The 19118-nt window shown below is 49.6% G+C and overlaps 1 protein-coding gene and 1 long non-coding RNA gene across 2 annotated transcripts; one reads left to right on the top strand and one right to left on the bottom strand.

The window, feature by feature from the left end:
- Positions 1 to 492: 492 nt before the first annotated feature.
- On the top strand, positions 493 to 2088 carry LOC135292652 (uncharacterized). The gene is made up of 2 exons (XR_010354873.1): positions 493 to 817; positions 970 to 2088. It is a non-coding gene; the product is annotated as an uncharacterized LOC135292652 (long non-coding RNA).
- An 11958-nt stretch (positions 2089 to 14046) lies between these two features.
- Positions 14047 to 19071, bottom strand: LOC135292730 (neurofilament heavy polypeptide-like). The gene is made up of 4 exons (XM_064406829.1): positions 18982 to 19071; positions 18313 to 18475; positions 16793 to 17019; positions 14047 to 14922 (listed from the first exon to the last, which is right to left on the bottom strand). Exons 1-4 carry the CDS (start codon positions 19014 to 19016, stop codon positions 14226 to 14228), a joined length of 1122 nt encoding a protein of 373 aa, XP_064262899.1. The 5' UTR covers positions 19017 to 19071; the 3' UTR covers positions 14047 to 14225.
- Positions 19072 to 19118: the final 47 nt, after the last annotated feature.

The following is a 19118-nucleotide window of genomic DNA, read 5'->3' as shown; positions in this document are numbered from 1 at the left end:
CAAGCACTCCCAGTCAGCCTCAGTGCAGTGGCACTCAGTGCCAGGATGATCCCAGTCACCTCCAGCGTGATCCCAGTTGGTCCCAGTAGAAGCCCAGTTTTTTCCATTGACCACCAGCATGTTCCCAGTCACTCCCAGTTCCTCCCAGTTGGGTTATATGGGGGGATGTTTGGAGAATGGAGAAGTGCGAGGCTGAGCGGAAAAGGCCCCTCGGGGGGACATCGGGGGGTGGCGGTGGCGGCTGGCGGCAGAGGCAGCCTGGAGGAGCAGAGCCCTGTGTCCCCCAGGAGCCCAAAGTGGGGAGCCCAGAGTGGGGGGAGCGCCGCCATGGGCGGGAGCCTGCAGAGGCTGGAGAGGGGCAGGGGGGACTCCTTGGAGCCCCTGCAGCCCGGAGCAGAGCATGAGGGGAGAAGGGAGCCCAAAATGAAGCCCAAAAAGCCCCGGCACCCCTGAATGGGGAGTGAAGAGGGGGCAGCTTTTGGGATTGCTGGGACTGCCAGCAGGCTGGGGAGGGCGGGCACCGAGGAGAAGGGGGACCCCAATGCAAGCGTGACCCCAGCAGCTGGGACAGGGGGGATCCCCTGAACAGCAGAGGGGAGGGAGGAGGGACGGAGAATTCCTGGGAGGCTTTTTAGGGCTGACTCTTGGCGTTTGGGAGGTTTTTCTGGAGCCCAGATGGCCGGTGACTTGTAGAGATGGACTTGGGCAGAGGGACCTTCAAACTCAATGTGCTCATCCTTTGTTTTCCTCAAACCAGGATTTCCATTGCCAACCCCCACTGAGGCTGTGAGGAAAATGCCCCAGAACACTGAGGCAGGTGAGGAGGAAGTCAGTGCCCCGTTCCCCTCTCTCCTGCTCCATCTCCCAGCCCAGCAGGGCCCCGGCTGCAGGACAGCCTGGGGGCATCTCCTTGCCCTTGCCTGTGGCCCGGAGGCAAATGCCATCCTGTGCTTGTCCTTCCCCCCCCAGAGCAGGAGCTGGGCATGGAGAGCAGGGAGGACAAATCCCCGCGGCAGAACCTCGTGGCAGAGGCCGTTTTGAGCGGCTCCACGGCGCAGGAACCCAACGGGGAGGAAAAGCCCCGGAGATCCTGCATGAGGAGGGGCTGCAAACGCAGATGGCGGGGATCTGAGGGGGAAAGAGCCAGCCTGTGCCAGGAAGGTGGACAGAGCTTCAGCCAGAGCTTGGAGCTGGTGGTCCATGAGCAGGTTCCTGATGGGGAGAAGCCTCACAGGTGCTTGGAGTGTGGGAAGAGCTTCTGGTTGATCACCAACCTGATCATGCACCAGAGAACCCACACTGGGGAACGGCCCTACGAGTGTGGGGAGTGTGGGAAAGGCTTCAGGTGCAGCTCTGAGCTCATCACTCACTAACGCATCCATACCGGGGAGAGGCCCTATGACTGTCCCGAGTGTCAGAAGAGGTTTCAGACCAGCTCCAGTCTCCTCCAGCATCAATGGATTCACACAGAGGAGAGGCCCTTCCGCTGCCCAGACTGCAGGAAGGGCTTCAACTGCAACTCAAACTTCGCCAGGCACCGGTGCATCAACAGCGGGGAGAGGCCCTACGAGTGTCCCCAGTGTGGGAAGAGCTTCACCCACAGCTCTAACTTGACCAAACACCAACAGAGTCACCAGTAAGGGAAGTCCTGCAAGTGCCCTGAGTGTGGGAAGAGCCTCGTGTGCTGCTCCAGCTTCATCCCCCATTGGAGAACCCGCATTGGGAAGAGACCTGCTGATCCATGTTCCCTGTGATCCATGGTGGGAAGACACTTGTCACTTTTCCTGCCCCTGCTAGTGACCTGATGTAGGATTGAAGAACAAGAGGGTCTGGCCAGAGCTGTGTCATTACATTCACTCCACCTCAGGTCATTGCCAGGGGCAGGAAAGGGACTCTCTCTCTCTCCCTGAGGAGAAAGGTGTCCTTTCCAGGCAGGAGGAAATACATGGCCAGGAAGAGCCACTCAGTGGTGATGTTGTAGTTTTCCCTGTAAATAGTTTTTTTTTTATCCCTTCTGTTATCAATATTGCTTTTGTTCCTGTTTATTCCTTATCTCATTGCTGTTCCCAGTAAATTGTTCTTATCCCAGCCTGGGATCTTTGCCTTTTGTTCTTTCCATGGGAGGTGGGAGGGCAGCGAGCAGCAGCGTGGTTTTAGCGAGAACAGGAAATTGGGGAATCCCATTTCTGAACCCCGGCCCATGGAAACCGAGCATCCCAGCTGGTCCCAGCCTGGTGGCCATGGCAACAGCCTTGGGAGCGGGTCCCTGGCTGGGGCTGTGGGAACCTCTTCCCTCTGGTGCCCAGGGACAGGACTGGAGGGAACGGCTGCAGCTGAGTCAGGGCAGGCTCAGGCTGGATCTCAGGAAAAGGTTTTTGCCCAGAGCCTGCTGGGGCAGTGACCAGGCTCCCCAGGGAAGGCTCCCAGCTCCAGGGCACTCTGAGCTCCAGCAGCGTTTGGCCAGCGCTGCCAGGCCCAGGCTGGCATTGTTGGGGTGTCCTGTGCAGGGCCAGCAGTTGGACTCCAGGATCCTGATGGGTCCCTCCCAGCTCAGCCAATTCTGTGGATCTGGGATCCCATGACCCACAGCAACAGGGTCCTGGTGATGGCTGCCTGCTAAGGATCAGATTTGTCACAGGCCCTCAGAGGGGTTCCATGGGGACATTCCAGGAGACTCCAGGCTGTTCAAGAGCTGGAATGTCACAGGCAGAAACAGGGACTCCATGGAGACCTCCCAGGGGTTTCTGGGGATGGTAAAGAGCCCTGTGGTCAGAGGCAGTCACAGCCATTCCATGGTGACATCCCAGGGGACCTTGGGCTGCAAAGGCACCGATCTGTCACAGGCAGTCACAGGGGCTCCACGGTGACATCCCAGGAGTCCCCAGGCTGCCAAAGAGCCGGGATGTCCCAGACACTCCCAGGGGTTCCTGTCATGGGCACAGTGGCAGCTTCAGCAAAAGCTTTATTTCTTTGTTGGAGAAACTCCTGCTGAGTCATGAGATGGGGAAATGACACCCAACAGCCACCATGGATCCTCAAATCCCTGCAGGGCCCCTAGAGTTCCAAAATTTATTTTAGTACAAGAGAGTGGGAGTGGCTGGGTCCAATCCCAGCCCCAGACTTTGTCAAAGGTGTAAAAGATTGGACAGGTAGAATTGAACCTTAATGCAATTTGTCCCACAGGATTATCGATGGAATTCTAGATAAATTTATATAAATACAGCTCTGATTGATTCTGATCATGATTAGACAGAATGGTTTGTTTACACCACAGATTAAATTTAAAAAAAGAGAGTAATTTACTTCACAGTACAGGACCTATAACAATTATTAGAATATTCTGCTTTAGGAAGCAGTTTTGGAGTCAACAGGGCCTGGCTGGAGTTGTTGGAGCCCACTGCAGGCAGAGCCTCCTGCTCCAGCAGGAACTGCCTTTCCTGTGCCAGGAGCAGGGCAGGTCCCGCTGCAGGAAAAGCCCCAGGCCAGCCCCAGCACAGGGAAGGGCTCGGGTACAAGGGCAGAGTGCCGTGCTGGGAGCTGTGCCAGGCAGAGCCTGAGGCACCAAAGGCACCTTGGCAGCAGCAGCTCCTTGCAGGGCATGGCCAGAAGCCTCCCTTGGCAGCCCGGCCTGGTGGCCAGCACTGCAGAGCTGCTGCCTCAGGGCTCCTTTCTGCCTGGGCTCTGAAAAGCCACTTCTGCTCCAGGAGCCGGCCTGGGAAGCCATTGGCCCCAGCACCTTGGGGACAAGATATGAATGACAAAACTCTTCATGCCAGCAGAGACAAGGCAGGGGCAGAGGAAAGGGCAGAGCCAGGCCCAGGGGACAGGGCTGCCATGGTGATGGCTGTGAGGTCACTGCCCCTGCAGCAGCCTGGCTGCCCTCAGCAGACATTCTGGCCAGAAGCGTAGTGAGGGCACCCAGCACATCAGAGAACCCACACAACAGGAATTCTGTCCTTGGGGATGAGAGGGTTTCACTGGGTCAGGTTGCACAAAGCTGCTGATCTTGGAGTAGTGCTGTGATAGGGAATCCACTCCTCTGGAAAAAGTTGCCGTTTTCTGCCACTCTCATCACTGTAAAATATTTCCTCCTTTCAACAAAGTAAATCCACCCTCATTCAGTTGAAAGATATTGACTCTTGTTCTGTCACAGCAAGATTTGGAAAAAAATAACTTTGGCCACTATTTTTCCATTTTCACAGATCTTGGTGAGGACCCAAAAATCTCCCAAGATGGGGTTTGGAGGCCTCATCACATAACCAGCAGGAGGAGGCTGCAGACTCTGGGCTCAGTGGTGTGGAGACTGAGGACAGAACAGGAGTGTCCTGGGAGGGAGTGAAGGGTGGTTTCAGAGAGGCTGGAGTTTTTCTTCCTTGTATAAAACAGAGAGAGGCACCATGTGCAGCTGGGGTGGTCCAGACTGGACACCAGGAGAAAGGAATTTCCCTCCCAGGGCAGGACTGTGGTACAACACGACCCCCAGAAGGAGCCTGGAGCAGCCCAAGGCTTTGTGTGGGCAGGCAGAGGCAGGCAGGAGGCAGAGCTGTCAGCAAAGGAAGGGGCCAGCCAGGTGGGGCAGCCGGGGGATGACGACAGCCTGCAGGGACAGAGGCACAGGATTGCTCAGCATCAGAAACACCTTTTCCTTGCTTGTCCCCAGCTGTCATCACTGCCTCCAGTGTTCTGCTTTACCTGGAACATGGGGATACTTTTTTGGTCCTGTTCCTCAAAAGGATCTATTTTAAGTATGAGAAACTTCAGTGTTTCACTCCCTTTTGAGTCCCTGAGAAGTTCTCTGAGCACACTCTGAGGGACTGGGTGTGATGCAAAGAGCAGCAAAGCCCCAGAGGGTGATTAAAGTCCTGGTGCTGTGTCTGTGCTGCTGAGCTGGGCCGGGCTCCTGGCCCAGAGGCAGCTCCTGGCAAGGGCAGCGCTGCAGAGAGACAGCTCTGGCCAGGAGCAGCTCCTGGGCACAGCCCAGCAGGGCTGGGGCACTGCCAGGGCAGCTCAGGGACACCAGCAGGGCACAGCCAGAGCTGACAGGGGCTCAGCACTGGCAGGGGCTGGGGGATGTCCCAGAGGGGGCTGTGTCACAGCGGCACCTCTGTGGCTGTGTCATGGAGGCACAGAGCAGCTGTCATGTCAGAAAGGGGGTGTGTGACATCACTGAGTGGGCTGAGTGACATCACTGAGGGGGTTGTGACATCACAGAGCCAGCTGTGACATCATATAAGGTGGTTCTGTGACATCAGAGTGTGGGTTGTGACATAGAGTGTGACATCACAGATCAGCTGTGTGATGTCACAGATCAGCTGTGTGATGTCACAGAGGAGGCTGTGACATCGCAGACAAGATTGTGACATCACAGGGTGACTGTGACATCACAAAGCTGTTCTGTGACATCAAATAGCAGCTATATGACATCACATGGAGGCTGTGTGACATCACAGAGTGGTTGTGTGACATCACAGAAGGCTGTATGAAACCACAGGTAGTCTGTGACATCAGAGTGTCTGTGTGACATCACAGTGTCTGTGTGACATCACAGTGCCTGTGTGACATCACAGGGGCTGTGTGACATCACAGGGGCTGTGTGAGGTCACTGGGGAGGTCACTCTACCCCAGCCCCCCTCACAGCTCCCCCAGAGCAGTCCAACCCTGCTCGTGCACAGCGGGGTCCCCTGTCCCCCCGGGTCCCCCCGCCCCCGGCGCCGCAGCCTCCCCCAGAGGATGTTCCACGAGATCGACCCCAGAGCCTGGCACGGGGACGGGGGGCTGGGGCTGTGGGGGTGGGACAGGGGCACAGGGACCCCCCAGCAGTGTCTGTGTGTCCCCCAGGGCCAGAGCCTGGGCCAGAGCTCCTTCACCCTGTTAAAGATAGAAATTATAATATTGGCTTTTCTCAAATATTAAAATGGATTTTATATGTGTTGTGCTAAAGTAACTTTGTTCTAAAGACATACTTTTTATTTCTGTTGTTAATTAAGCTTAGTGAAATGGCTGGTTGTGTTAAAATGCCTGCTTGGATGGGATAACATCCAATGAACACAGGATGAGGACACCTGTACAGATCTGCCAATTGTCAGCACTCAGCGTCTGAAGGCAGAGTGGAGCAAGGCCCAAAAACTGGAGGTGATAAGAATGGACTGAAACCACAGCCAAGGAATCTGCATGCTCTAAAAAGGTGGATCCAAGGAGGAGCCATGCCAAACAGTTCTTGGAACATGTAAACTAGTTTGGGGGAAAGTTTGCTGTGCATGAGGGTGTATGAATATGCAACAGGCTGATGTAAGGGAAAAGGTATTTAAGGGGTGTCCCCAAAGGTAACAGGGTGCTCTTGGCTGAGTGGTGTAGTATGAGAGCAGAACATGCTCTTCTCAAAGAGGTTTCCAATCCAAAGTTACACTAATTGATTTCTGCATTAACATGCTTAATCTCCCACAGAAAGCAACCTTACCATATCATGCACATGAGGTAACACACCAACCTCCCAGGTATCATCACAGAAGGAATCATGGCAAAAATTGGCCATGGCAATAGAGACTGCTAATATCCCTGAGATCTTTGCCCACGCAAAGTTGTCACACTCATTTTTCATCAAAATGTGCCTGTCCTTATCAGAATGTTCAAGTTCTCAAAAGATCAAGCAAAAGCTATTGTTGCCACATGTCTCAACTGCCAAAACTACCAGATACCATCTATGGGCACAGGAGTCAATCCCCGAGGCCTGAACAGCTGCCAGCTGTGGCAGACAGATGTGACCCACTTCCCACCTTTTGGGAGATCAAAATACGTGCACGTATCAGTCGATACGTTTTCAGGAGCAGTATTTGCACCAGCTCATCCAAGAGAGACCACACAGCACACCATTAAACATTTCCTCCTTGCCTTTGCTACCCTGGGAGCACCAAAGGAGATCAAGGCTGATAATGGACCTGCCTATACCTCTTGTAAGTTAAAAGAGTTCTTCAGTGAGTGGGGAACAGAACACAAGAAAGGCATACCTGCAAATCCCACAGGACAATCCATCGTGGAAAGGACACATCAAACCCTCAAAAGAGTCCTCAATCAGCAATGAAGAGAAACAAAAATCAAATCTCCAGTGGAAAGACTTTGCAAGGCTCTCTACGTCATCAGCTTCCTAAATTGTACAACATCAGAGCCTGACCCCCCAGTACTTCACCACTTTGCAAATACCACCCAAGCAAAGCTCACTGAGAAACCACCTGTGCTGGGCAAGGACCCAGAAACACATCAAATTTCTGGGCCTTTCCAGTTGATTACCTGGGGAAGAGGGGATGCCTGTGTTCTACTCCCATCTGCTCCTGGATGGTACCCAGGAAAAAACATAAAACCCTATCTAGGCATTGCAAAAGCCACTCCCATAAAAACTGACAAGAATTCCCCAGAATCAAACACAAGACCTCCTCAAAACCAGACCAGTTCTGCCTGGAGACGAAGACGTTGCCGAATGTCCACATACAGAAGAAAAGACCATCCCATCACAGGACAGCAGACAAAACAGAAAGCTGAACAACATTCTGCTGCAACATGTTTACTGCCAGACACAGCCTGAACACAAAATTGTTCTCTAAGTTATATGTTATTACTCCTTTTTACCCTAAAAAACCCTATTATTCCCCTTTCTCAACTCCTACCAAAAACCCCTAACCTTATACCCATCCCCCCATCCTTAGTTTAAGGAAAAAGAAAAAAAAAAAAAAAAAAAAAAAGAAAAGAAAGAAAAAAAAAAGGGGGAGGGGAAGGAACCGAGGGAAGGAACAAAGGAGAAAACCCTAACCCTCCCCTCCCACCATCGAGATAACAAATTTTGCTTATATTCCCTATCAGAAGCCCCATTCCTGTCCAGAGATGAAAAATGTCTCCGTTGGTGCTGTCCTCACTGCTGCCTGGATGTTCCTCACGTACCGTGTGCCATCGCCTGGATCAGCCCACAGCCTGGCCACAATGTCTGGGTAACCTCAGCAAGGACATTAAAACAGGATAACATGTGCTTATCCATGGGAAGCATGGATAACCCACTTCCCACATGTCTGGTAGGAATTCCCTTCGCAGCCGATGCCTGGCCCGTCTATAACTCAGAGCTCCTCCTCACCACAGGTGAGAGACCCAACCTGGTGGGCACCTGGGACCAGTGGACAAAAATGCTGCCCAGTGCTCTCGAGGAACCCCAAGAATTGGACCTGTTGGGATCCTCCAAGGAAACATACTGTGTCAAATTTACTTTAGACATCCAAAAAATAATTGGCCAGAAATTGACCAGACCTAAACCAGATACCAAAAAGACACATCACCAATTAACAAAGCCTGTAACCCTACTGATTGGTGTAATTACACTGCTCATGTGATCTCTGTATCCTCTCTTCACCCCAAAGTACTACCCAAGGGAACGTTTCTCATCTGTGGTGACCAAGTATGGGCTGGGATCCCCTCATGGCTACAGGGAGCTCCCTGTAGCCTTGGAAAACTTTCTACTCACACATCAAATATAACCTTGCTACATAACTGAAAAAAAGAAAGTGAATGAAAATGGCACAAAAGATCCTACACAGGATTTGATGAAAATTGCAATCCCAAATTATACGATTGGAACAAACCAAAAAGGATTGCTGTCTCCCTATTCCTACCATGGGTGGCTGCAGCTAAAGCCCTTGGTGAAATGAATCACCCTGTGTGCTGGCTCAGTAAGCAAGCCAGCGCTACATCGGCTGCCCTGAGCGGTCTTTGAAAGGAAGAAGAAACCACAAGACATGCACCACTCCAAAATCGAGCAGCAATTGACTTCCTGCTGCTTGCCCATGGACACAGCTGCCAAGACTTGGAAGGGATGTGCTGCTTCAATCTCTCTTCACACTGGGAATCCATCCACGCAAACATCCAGAAACTGAAGGAACTGGTGTAGGACTGAAAAGTAGAAAACAGCCCAGACTGGGTCAATGACCCTTTTGGTCAATGGGGATTAACATGATGGGTTGCATCTTTGGTTAAGGGAATGTTGTGGATTTTCCTTGTAATTGTCATTGTATTAGCTATGTTTTCATGCCTTTTCCATTGGTTTAAAAGAACTATAGGGAATGCCTTTTTCCTAAATACAGAAAGTGGAGTTGTGGCAGGCCCAGGGCCTGCAATGCCTCCCTGGTGTTCAGCAGCCTAAGACAGGAAATGCCTGGTCATGATGACTGGACCTAAGGATCCCCTCTTCCACCCTCGGACCCTTGCTTATCTCTCTATGCCCACAGGTCACTTTCGCCCCAACCCTCACTATTGGACTGTTTCTAAAACTCCTGTACGCTATATAAAGCCCTACTTCTGCCCAGTTCTGCAGAAGAGCTGTCCCTGAGAACCTTGTCAGAAGACATCAATAAAGACATCTCTGTGGAACCTCACACAGCCTTCTCCTCTCTCTGCCAGCATCTGCCAAAGGCACTCAGCAAGCCAAGAGCTGAAATCACAAATGGGCTGAGAATCACTAAAGAGCTGATCTCACTAAAGAGCTGAGCTTGCTAAGACTGCCTGCAGCTCTGGGGCCTGCCTGAGGGGCCCGGACAGGTCGTGCTGAATTGGACTTCTCTGTCTTGGGCACCCACGGCAGCCGGGGCCGGGGAGACCCCGAAACGCCGGAGTCGCCTCAGGGACAAGGTGGGCATCGGGCACAGCTGGGACTCCATGGTCTCACACAGCTTTCCCAGCCTGAATGATTCCATGAGTCTGGGATTCTATGAAGGCATGAGTCAAAACAGAGTTGAACTCCAAATCTACCATACACAAATATTACAGAGGTCAAAATTCACATGAAAGGAATTTATGATTATTCTTTAAGACTGAAAGAATCATATATCATATGATATACCTATATATCACTGCATATAGGTAATACCATATAAAAGCAGAGCCTTGTTACCCTTGTAAAATGATGGCTCAGGCCTGCTACTTGGGCTAAGTACAGCTAACAGCTAGCCTGACAAGTTCCTGTGAGAAAGGAATTTGCACCTGTGAGAGGAAAGACTTCTATCCACATCTTCTATGCAGGAGACAAGAATGGAAGCATTGTTAGAGAGGAAAGGTTTTGACTGACACCTACATGAGCAACTACTAACCAATGAACTGGGTTGCAGTAAGTTACTAAACAATTAAAATGAAACACAATGCCTTCAGAAAACCATAGAAATATGAGCTGTGAAGAATAAAGATGGGCTCTTGTGCATGAAGAAATAGGTGTCTTGTCTGTCTCTACAGCAACATGTGAAGACAGCATTACATGAACTGCCTTTGGGTTTAACATCTTCAGTGAAAAGTTAAACTGGGCCTCTCTGTTAAGAGAGAAATTTGGTTCAAATTTCCTTGCCCTTGAAGAAAATTCAAAAGCCTTTACAGATTCATTACTGCTTATGTAAATACAAACACCTTCATGTTAACATGTGGAAATATATTCTGATTATCATTATTGACAGACCAATGGAAGAGAAAAAATAATCAGATTTTGTAGGCTGACTTCTTCCCTCTAATACCTGGCCTTTCTGGCTGAGATGCCAGACTCATGACCACACTGCTTAATTCTTTTTCAGTTCAAGATGATGCAGAGTTGCCAGAAAAGCTGTGCCTCCAATGAGGCCTGGCCTTGTACACATCTAGTAAGAATGGTATTTCTGAGTTTGAAGTTTCTCAAAAGACAGATCTTGGCCTTGGAAATGCAACTCTCAGTCAGTGACCTTGTTGGCAGAAGGTGCAATAAAATGCAGCTTGTGCCTCTTCTGTGTTTATCTTTTGTGTGCGGGTTGTAGGGTTTGTTGTGTGTTGCTGCTTTTCCCCTGCTCTTTTCCCCGCAGTGTTTTGGGGAGCAGAGGTGCAGCGGCCCCGGGAGGGCTGTGGCAGCCGAGCCGGGCCAGCCCCGGCGGGCTGGATTCACGGCCGCAGGGCCCTGCTGGGAGATGGAAAATGGGATGATTGGCTCTGGCAATTAAGGGATGAATATTGTGTGAATGTTGAGAGAAGCTTTATTGGTGTACAGTTGTGTTATTGCAGTTTAGATGTCCTCTGTTCTCCCCATAGTTTCCCTGTGGGCAGCGCCTTCCCTCTCCCCCGTGGGCGGCACAGGCCCCGCTCCGGCCCAGAGCTGTGTTTGTGTGCCCTGAAAACGTGGTGCTCTAGGGTTTTTAAAAGTTTATTTTAGTTTCTGACTAAATTCTGATTGTTTTATATGGTTTTACAGTTACTGGAGAGATTGAAAAGCGGTAAATGCAGCGCCTTATTACCTATCAAATTTTAACATGGTCTGATTTTTTTAAGAAGAATGCTAACACATTTGCCATATAAAATGATGCCAGATACTGTCACTAAAAGCTGTTGGGTTGTTCAGCAATATGCTAAATTGCACATTATTATATTTATTTCCCAGTAACCCTGCACTTTGAAAAGTCTTACTGAATTTCTGTTTCCATGGAATTTGCAGTTACCATGGGTTTTACTCATAACTGATTTACTTCTAATTCTAATATGCTTGTTACAACTTTAATGCCTCCAGTACACCATCATGCTGTTATTTCACTTACACCTTGTTCACCTTTGTCTTTTTGTGTTAATAACCTTAGACTGAGTTACATCATGTCATATCTATAACTTTTAAGAATGTTCATTTGAATTCTGTTAAATTAAGGCCAAATATTGTAACGCTCAGTTACCTTCTTGAATAAGGTTAAGTTTTATTAAGTAAATTTTGGTATATTTTATAAATGTTAAGTTTCAGTTTTACGTAATTTCAGCAATGATCTATTCCAGCTTTTTATGGATCCAGTTATGTTCGGTAGTAATAGTAATTGAGTTCTCTTGAGAGTGCTTTTTGTTCTACTAAGGAGATAATGAAATTATGTTTATTAATTTGAAATCCTTTTAGGGCTGGGTTTTATTGAGTTCATCTTGTTAAGCTCTATTGATGTCAAAAGGAATTTATATCAGGTTTGAGTGTTATTTAATCTGATGTATCATAAATTTTATGAGTGAGCTGTTCAGTGTTTCCTTTGTTGCATTTTTTGTGTCATAAATACATTCATGTTTGTATTCCTGTTTTTATAGCCAGCTTTTCATATGTTTTACCATCTTTTGGTGTAATTATCTACAAGACACGTGTCATTTCAGGATCCTTCTTTTGTTCTCTAGCTGCTCATGTATCTCTTAGACCAGACTACCCCTCTAGCTGGGCTCTGCACTGGGGCTCCATGGTTTGACCCAGTGCTGCCTCATGATTTTCAAGTATTTTTCAGAGTTCCAGGAAATGATATCTCAGCTTTGTCAGAAGTCTTCTCTAAACTGATGGTATTGTGACATCTACTCTAAGCAATCAGATGCAGTCCCAATTGTTATTACAGAACCACTCCAACAGTTTGCAGTGTTTAAAGCATCTCTATGCTGAGGAAATTCTGGAGGTGACAGCTATTGGATGGTTCATCAGTCTTTCACCCCTAGACCTTTACTCCTAAGTGCTATTCTTAGGACCCTTGTTTAAAATTACATTTAGGGAATTCTCTCCCACTTAGAGCTTGGGTGATGGCCAGGCCTTAGCTCTGCCTGGACAGGAATTAGCCAACAGACCCAGATGTTTTCTGCATCAAAACTAGATTTGAGTTGCTTTGACTTTGCAATTTGACCGTCTGTACATGACAGTAGAACTATTTTTAAAGGGAGCTTGGGAATTATTATCTGGAAATAATTATCCAAGTCCCCACTGAATCGAGGTTTGTCAGCTGTTTGCAGACTCTGGGATGATGGTACATTATTTCAGAGATTTCTATTTATTTCATTCCACCTATGTTGTTAGTTTTGTCTGCTATTAGGAATATTCCTGATCGTTGTATCCAAATTATTCCTAATTGCTCTAAGTTTCTTGTCCACTACATGTATTATTTTGCTACGATGCTTCTTCATACTCATAACAAAAGACATGCATCTCATTCTTATTTAAAAAAAAAAAAAAAAAAAAAGGAATGAATGCCTTAAGAACATTCAAATAATGCAATATGTACATGAGAAATTTGGACAACTAATAATTTTGAATCCTGCAATATTTACATTAGAAACTTGGAAAAAAGATCATCCCATCTAAATCCCAATGGAGTGTCCCACAGGGAAGCCTAACTGATTCATTAACTTCAGGAGAAGAGATGCCTGTGTTTTATCACCAACAGCTCAAAGCAGTCACCCGTTCATTCCATCAGATACTGATCAGCTCTGAAGAAATGAGGCCCAGTGGAAAGAGAAATAACCTCATCCCCTTGCAGCCTTTGTGGCCAGAACAGGAACAGGAGTAGGACTGCCAAGACACAGCTGTGCCTGGAAACTGACAGAGGCAATTGGCCAACAAAAGCCTCATGGCATCATCATGGGACAGTGCTCCTCCCAACCTTCTTCAGTCCTTCCCTGTTCCAGCTCCAGGAGGACATTCAGAGATGTCCAAGATCAACATTTCCAGCTAATGGACCTTCTCCTACTTCTCAGCTAATTGGAAACAATGGTCATTTCTTTCCATTTCCCTAAGAGACATTGGACATTATTCTTTTGTTTGCTCATGCTGCAAAACCCTGTGTCAATGACTTGACAGAATTGGGTAAGTTTTGTTGATTGTAATTGGTCTTTTATGTATCTTTTCCCACATCTAACAGATAACCAGTGATAACCTTCATGAGATCATACCCTCCCAAGAGTGAGCTGTTTTAACATCAGAACATAGGAGCCTTTTTTAATGAACAAAAAGAGGGAGATGTCAGAGACAGGTAGAATAATGATAAAAGAAAGGCCTTATGAAACCAGGCCTTGTTCTGCTATATTAACAGCTGGCCTGTCATCTCTTCTAAGGGCAGCTAAGCAGTCACAAGTTCCCATGTGAAGTTATTTTGAGAATGAGACTTGGTGAACAATCTGTTCTGAGGGTGAAAAACAAATGCACCTGCAAGAACAAGGGATTTGTCCCATAAGAATCAGTGAAGAGAATAGGTAACAATACAAACAATACAACAGAGAGATTTGATGCACAAGTAAAATATATTTTATTATCCAACTGTTAATAACTGGCATAACTAATAATAAGAAATCTATTAACTAACTAAAGTGGCACATTAGGTTTGTCAAACTGTATAAAATAAGTTGTGTGAATAAAATAAAGAGTTCTTCTCCAGCTCAGCTGGGTTCTCTGGGATTTTGGTTCCTCCCTTCTTTCAGGCTTTGGCTTCCCCCTTCTTTGGGGCTTTGGGTTCCTTCTTTTTTGGTGCCTTGGTTTCCTTCTCTGGGATTTTGATTTCCTTCCTCTCTGGGCATTTGGTTTCCTTCTTTTCTGGAGCTTTGCTTCTCTTCTCTGGAGATTTGGTTTCCTTCTTTAGGATTTTCAATTCCTTCCTATCTGGTGCTTTGCTTTCCTTCCTCTCTGGGATTTTGATTTCCCTCTTTTCTGGAGGTTTGTATTTCTTTTCTGGGAGTTTGTTTTCAATCTTCTCTGGAGCTTTGGTTTCCTTCTTCTCCAGGAATTTGGATTCCCTCTTTTCTGGAGGTTTGTATTTCTTTTCTGGGAGTTTGTTTTCAATCTTCTCTGGAGCTTTGGTTTCCTTCTTCTCTGGGAATTTGGATTCCCTCTTCTCTGGAGGTTTGTATTTCTTTTCTGGGAGTTTCTTTTCAATCTTCTCTGGAGCTTTGGTTTCCTTCTTCTCTAATAATGCTTTGGTGTCCTTCTTCTCTGGGGCCTTGCTTTCCTTCCTCTCTGGGGGTTTGGTTTTCCCCTTCTCTGCTTTTGGAGGTTCCTTCCCCACAGAGACACCCTTCTTTGCTTTCTTCTGCTTCTCTTTCTCCTTCTGCCTCTCTTCCTCCGCCAAGGCTTTTGTCTCCTCCTCAAGCTTTGGAGCCGGCCGCTTCAGCTCCCTTCTGCAGACAAAACAGAAAACATGGCTGAGAGTCACCACCAGAACCTTGGGCTCACTCGTCCTGGCTGGCCCTGCACTTCATTCCTTGACCCTGAGGCCAGGCAGAAGCGCCAGACCATTTCCGTGAATTCTCCTCAACCCACAGAGGTTGGGAACATCCCAAGGGAGGGCAGTGGTGGAAGGGCACCTCCAGGACCAGCCAAGCCTGAGCCTTGCCATCAGAAGGGCTTGACTGTGCAAGCTGCCTCTCCAGGCACAGCCAGACACCTCCAGCCCACTGCCAAAGGCTGATCCACCAGCTCTCTGCGCTGTGCCTGAAAACGCCCTTTGTCTCTTGACTTCCCAGTTTCAAGCAGAGCACAGAGTGCCAACGTCTGCTGATCTCTCCTGCAATTCTTACTCAGCTCATTCAGCTCCCTTCTCCCTGGGCAGAGCTGAAGCAGGATTTCAATGAGTTCGGATTTCACCTGAGGCTTAGAAGCAATTCACATTGATCAGGATGTCAGTTAGACAGGTAGACCATAGGTTAATGATGATTAGATGCTTCAGCCAGAGCTGATTGTTATATTGTTTACCATGATGAGCTTCTTGATAGAAGGAAGTGGAGTAAGTGAACTGTTAGAAGAACATCTTGAAACCAGCAGAACAATGGTTAGCACCTGGGCTTTATGTCAATCAGTCACTAAGCAGGGGACCTTGGATGGTGCCAGAGGGTCACAGAGACCTGATGAAGACATTCCTGACTTCATCCCTTAAGACCACTGGCCCAATTCAAGACTACCAACCCAATTCCAGAGAAGAATTGCACAGGTGTGAAGGACTAATGACCTCATTTTAATACAGAGCGGGGAGGGAAGGTGCTGGGGTTGTGCACATGTATTGTGTGTAAGATCCTGGGAAATAAAGAGAGGGCAAAGAACCTTGTACAGCGCGGTCACGCCTTGTAGGGACGACTCTGGTGCCGCCCGCCGGGGTTAATAAACATACCACTTTCTAACTTCAATGAGTTAGAGAGTCTCTGTCTGTGAGCCTCGGTTTAACAACTCATAGCCTGTTCCTAAATGAGAATAATCCCATCAGTCAGAAAGCAAAGGCTGCAGGAACTGCTCTCCTGCAAGACAGGCTCTTGTCAGCCAGATTTCCTGCTGGAAGCCAGCTGTGACCAAGCCAGCTGCTGCTGTCTGCCATGGAAACCATCTGAAGCAGCCTCGTCCCTCTCCTCCCCATGAAACCAACTTCAGCCTGGCCTGAAGGAAGTCCTGATGCACAGGCTTGCTTTAAGCAGCCTCCACTCCCAGCTCACACTTTGCCTGTGTGTCCTGAGCTGGGCTGCCCTGCTGGAGCAGAGCTTCTCCTGTGCTTGCCCACTGCTGCAGCTGAAGGGGAGCCCCAAGGACAGGAGCTTTTATGGCTGCTGCCCCACCATCAGGAGAGCCCTGGCAGATCAGCACTGCAAGGACTTCATCTGTGGCAGCAGCAGCACCCAAACCAAGGTTTGGTCTGTGCCCCACGCCTGTCCACACCACAATCCCACTGTTTTGGTGAAGAAGGGAGATGATGAAGAAGAGGCAGCTCAACACCATGGAGCTAAAGACACCTCTAGAGGCAGTGCCAAGGCAGGGCCAGAGCCCAGCTCCCTGCAGGCAGCATCTGAGCCAGGAGGACTCACCACTAAACTAGAGAAGAAGATGCTCTGTCCCAACAGAAGAAGGTGCTTCCTCTCTTGGGAGCCAGGGAGCCAAGAGTGGCCATCCCTGTGCTGCTTCTGGCCTTTGCTATGCAGCACCTCTGAGCTCAGAGTCCTTGGAGCAGGGAAGCCCTGCAGGGACAGTAAGCCATGGAGAGCAGGAACCCATGGCAGGCTTACTCACCTCTCCCTGAGAGGTGCCCCAGAGCCACAGTTGATCTCCTGGGGGCTCGGGGAGCAGCTGGCACGTGAGGCCTCCCCGGGCACCAGCACCTCGGAGCTGGGGCCTCCCTCCACGTGGCACAGCGCCGTGGCACTGGAGATGCTGTTGAGGTGGCCAGAGAAGGGCAAGGAGACCTGCTGGCTCTCTCCTGGCTGCAGCACACCTGACACTGGCAGGATACTGGAAGCCTGCATGGAAGACAGGAGAGATGGAGGTGTTGAGCATGGAAATGGATGCAGAAGAGCAGCTTGGAGCAAAGTGCAGCTGCAGCCAGAGGGGCCTATTCCCCAAACACTGCCAGAATCACCCTGATCTCATCCTGCATCCATGCCACTGACCAGTGCAGGGACCATGGGGAAAATCTTCTCCCATCCTCACGGGTCAATGCATTCATTAGTACATGACATGAAAGTGAACTGGGATGTCTCCTGGCACTAGAAATTCTCTCTGATGCACAACTTGCCTTGAAAAAGTTTCAAAACTTACTGCTTTTAGAAAAGGAGGAGACTCAGAATGAGAGCCTTTGGAGCTGAGCAAAGGACTCCCAGCCCAGCTCATCTGACTCCTGAGGCTCTTCCCCTCTCTCTCTGATTTAAATGCTGCTCCCTCAAGGTGCTACAGCAAAAGCTCCTGCAAAACCTTCCTCTGGACCACCTGAGGAGTTGCAGGGGGAGCAGTGCCCTCCATAGGTGCTGCACAGCGTCCTTGGGCAGCCCCACAACGCGTCCTGCACGGCCTCTCCAACACCCAGCTGCTCCAGCAGCACTTTGTGCTGGGCCTGCAGGGATGGGAGGCCCCTCTGTGGCCAATGCTCAGGGCCACCAGTGGCACTGGCAGCTCCAGCCCTGCTTGCCACACTGACAGTGTGCAAGGGAGACAGATTCCCTCTTCCCTTCTCCGCTCCCAGGGCAGTGTGCGGTGCGTCCACGCAGCACCTGAATCCCTCCAGGCCTGCTGGGAGGTGAGGGTTTGCAGGAGCTTGTGGTGGCACCTGAAAAACAAGCCATTCCCTATGCCTGCAGGAAGAGACAACCACTTTGCCAAGTCTCAGTTTGTAAGACAGTTTCAGGGCCAGCAGTGCAAGAGCAGCTCTCGGGTGACAGCAGAGAGCTGCAAACAGGGAGTCTGGCTGGGCTGGGAAGAGGGCACATGGAGATCAGGACTCATCCCAGCTTGCTCTGGCAAGGAAGCTGCAGCTCTTCCCATCATGATGCAGATGAAAGCCTCATCTTGCATTGGGAAGGCAACAAGGCAAAAAATGCCACACTCAGCACAGGCCTGTAGGATCTGAGTGAGCTTCTCCAAGGAAAACTCTCCTATTTCTCCCTCCCGCTCCCCCATGTCCAGCCACTGGCCCTGCTGCCCAGCCACTGTCAGGGCACAGGACAGCAGGGCAGCAAAAAGGGAGCTCAGCAGGAGCATGACTTGCTGGTGGCAGGCTGGGGAGGCAGCACAAGCAGTAGGTGTACAAGAAAATCTACCTCTGCTCCTGAAGACTGGGTCAAATCCTGCTCTTCAGTCAGGGCTGTGGCTGCCTCCTGCTTTCCAGCCTTGAAGTGCCTCCATCGAGATGCTGGGCAATGCAAACATGTTCTCATCTCCTTTGGTGGATGGGGAGTGAATTGAGGTGGGTGAAGCTCATCTCTGGAAAAGAAGATAACTGTGAACAGGGACCTGCAGTGGGAGGGAGGGACACCTGCAGCAGCAGCTCCTGCTCAGGATGCAGCCCCTGGCTGGCTGCTGGCACCTTGAACTGAGAAATGCTTTGATCCAGCCCTTCCCAATCCAGGCTGGAGCAGGTCTGCTCTAAAGGCAGCCCAGGGACGACACTGAGCTGCTGCAGCAGCTGCAACTGCTTGCACTGAGGAACTGCAGAGGACAGGGATGAACACCCTGTGGGCATGCAAAAAGCACAGTGGGAGAGGAAAAGACAGAGAAGGCAAGCAAAAAGGGCAGATTTGAGACATCCAGGGGCAGACCCAGGCAGTGACAGCCAGCACAGCCCCCCCAGGGCCCAACAGCAGAAACTCTGCAGCTCCACCAGGTATTTATCAGGAATGTTTCCCTGACACTGCTGGGGGCTTGGCTGACATTTTCCAACACTCCCAGGGGACTCAGGTGGCATTCCCCATGCATCCAGACATACATACATGGGCTGTAGTGCTGGGATCCTGCCAGACTCCATCAGCCTTGGGCTTGGAGAGGTTTCTGCCAGCTGTCCAGAGCTCCATAACTGTTTTCTCTGTCCCAGGAAGCAGGCAAGAAACATTTTTTAAAAAACCCAAAG

Source organism: Passer domesticus, unplaced genomic scaffold, assembly GCF_036417665.1.
Source record: "Passer domesticus isolate bPasDom1 unplaced genomic scaffold, bPasDom1.hap1 HAP1_SCAFFOLD_44, whole genome shotgun sequence".
Classification (NCBI taxonomy): domain Eukaryota; kingdom Metazoa; phylum Chordata; class Aves; order Passeriformes; family Passeridae; genus Passer; species Passer domesticus.
The sequence above is the reverse complement of the archived record's forward strand: the minus strand, read 5'-3'. Positions and strand labels throughout refer to the sequence as shown.

Coding starts and splice junctions, on each gene's coding strand:
- LOC135292730 (XM_064406829.1), bottom strand. CDS start 19,016: ATGGAGTCTGGCAGGATCCCAGCACTACAGCCCAT. Junction 18,476..18,981: donor ATCCCAGCACTACAGCCCAT/GTATGTATGTCT, acceptor CTTCTTTTCCAG/AGATGAGCTTCACCCACCTC. Junction 14,923..16,792: donor GGGGCACCTCTCAGGGAGAG/GTGAGTAAGCCT, acceptor TTTTGTCTGCAG/AAGGGAGCTGAAGCGGCCGG.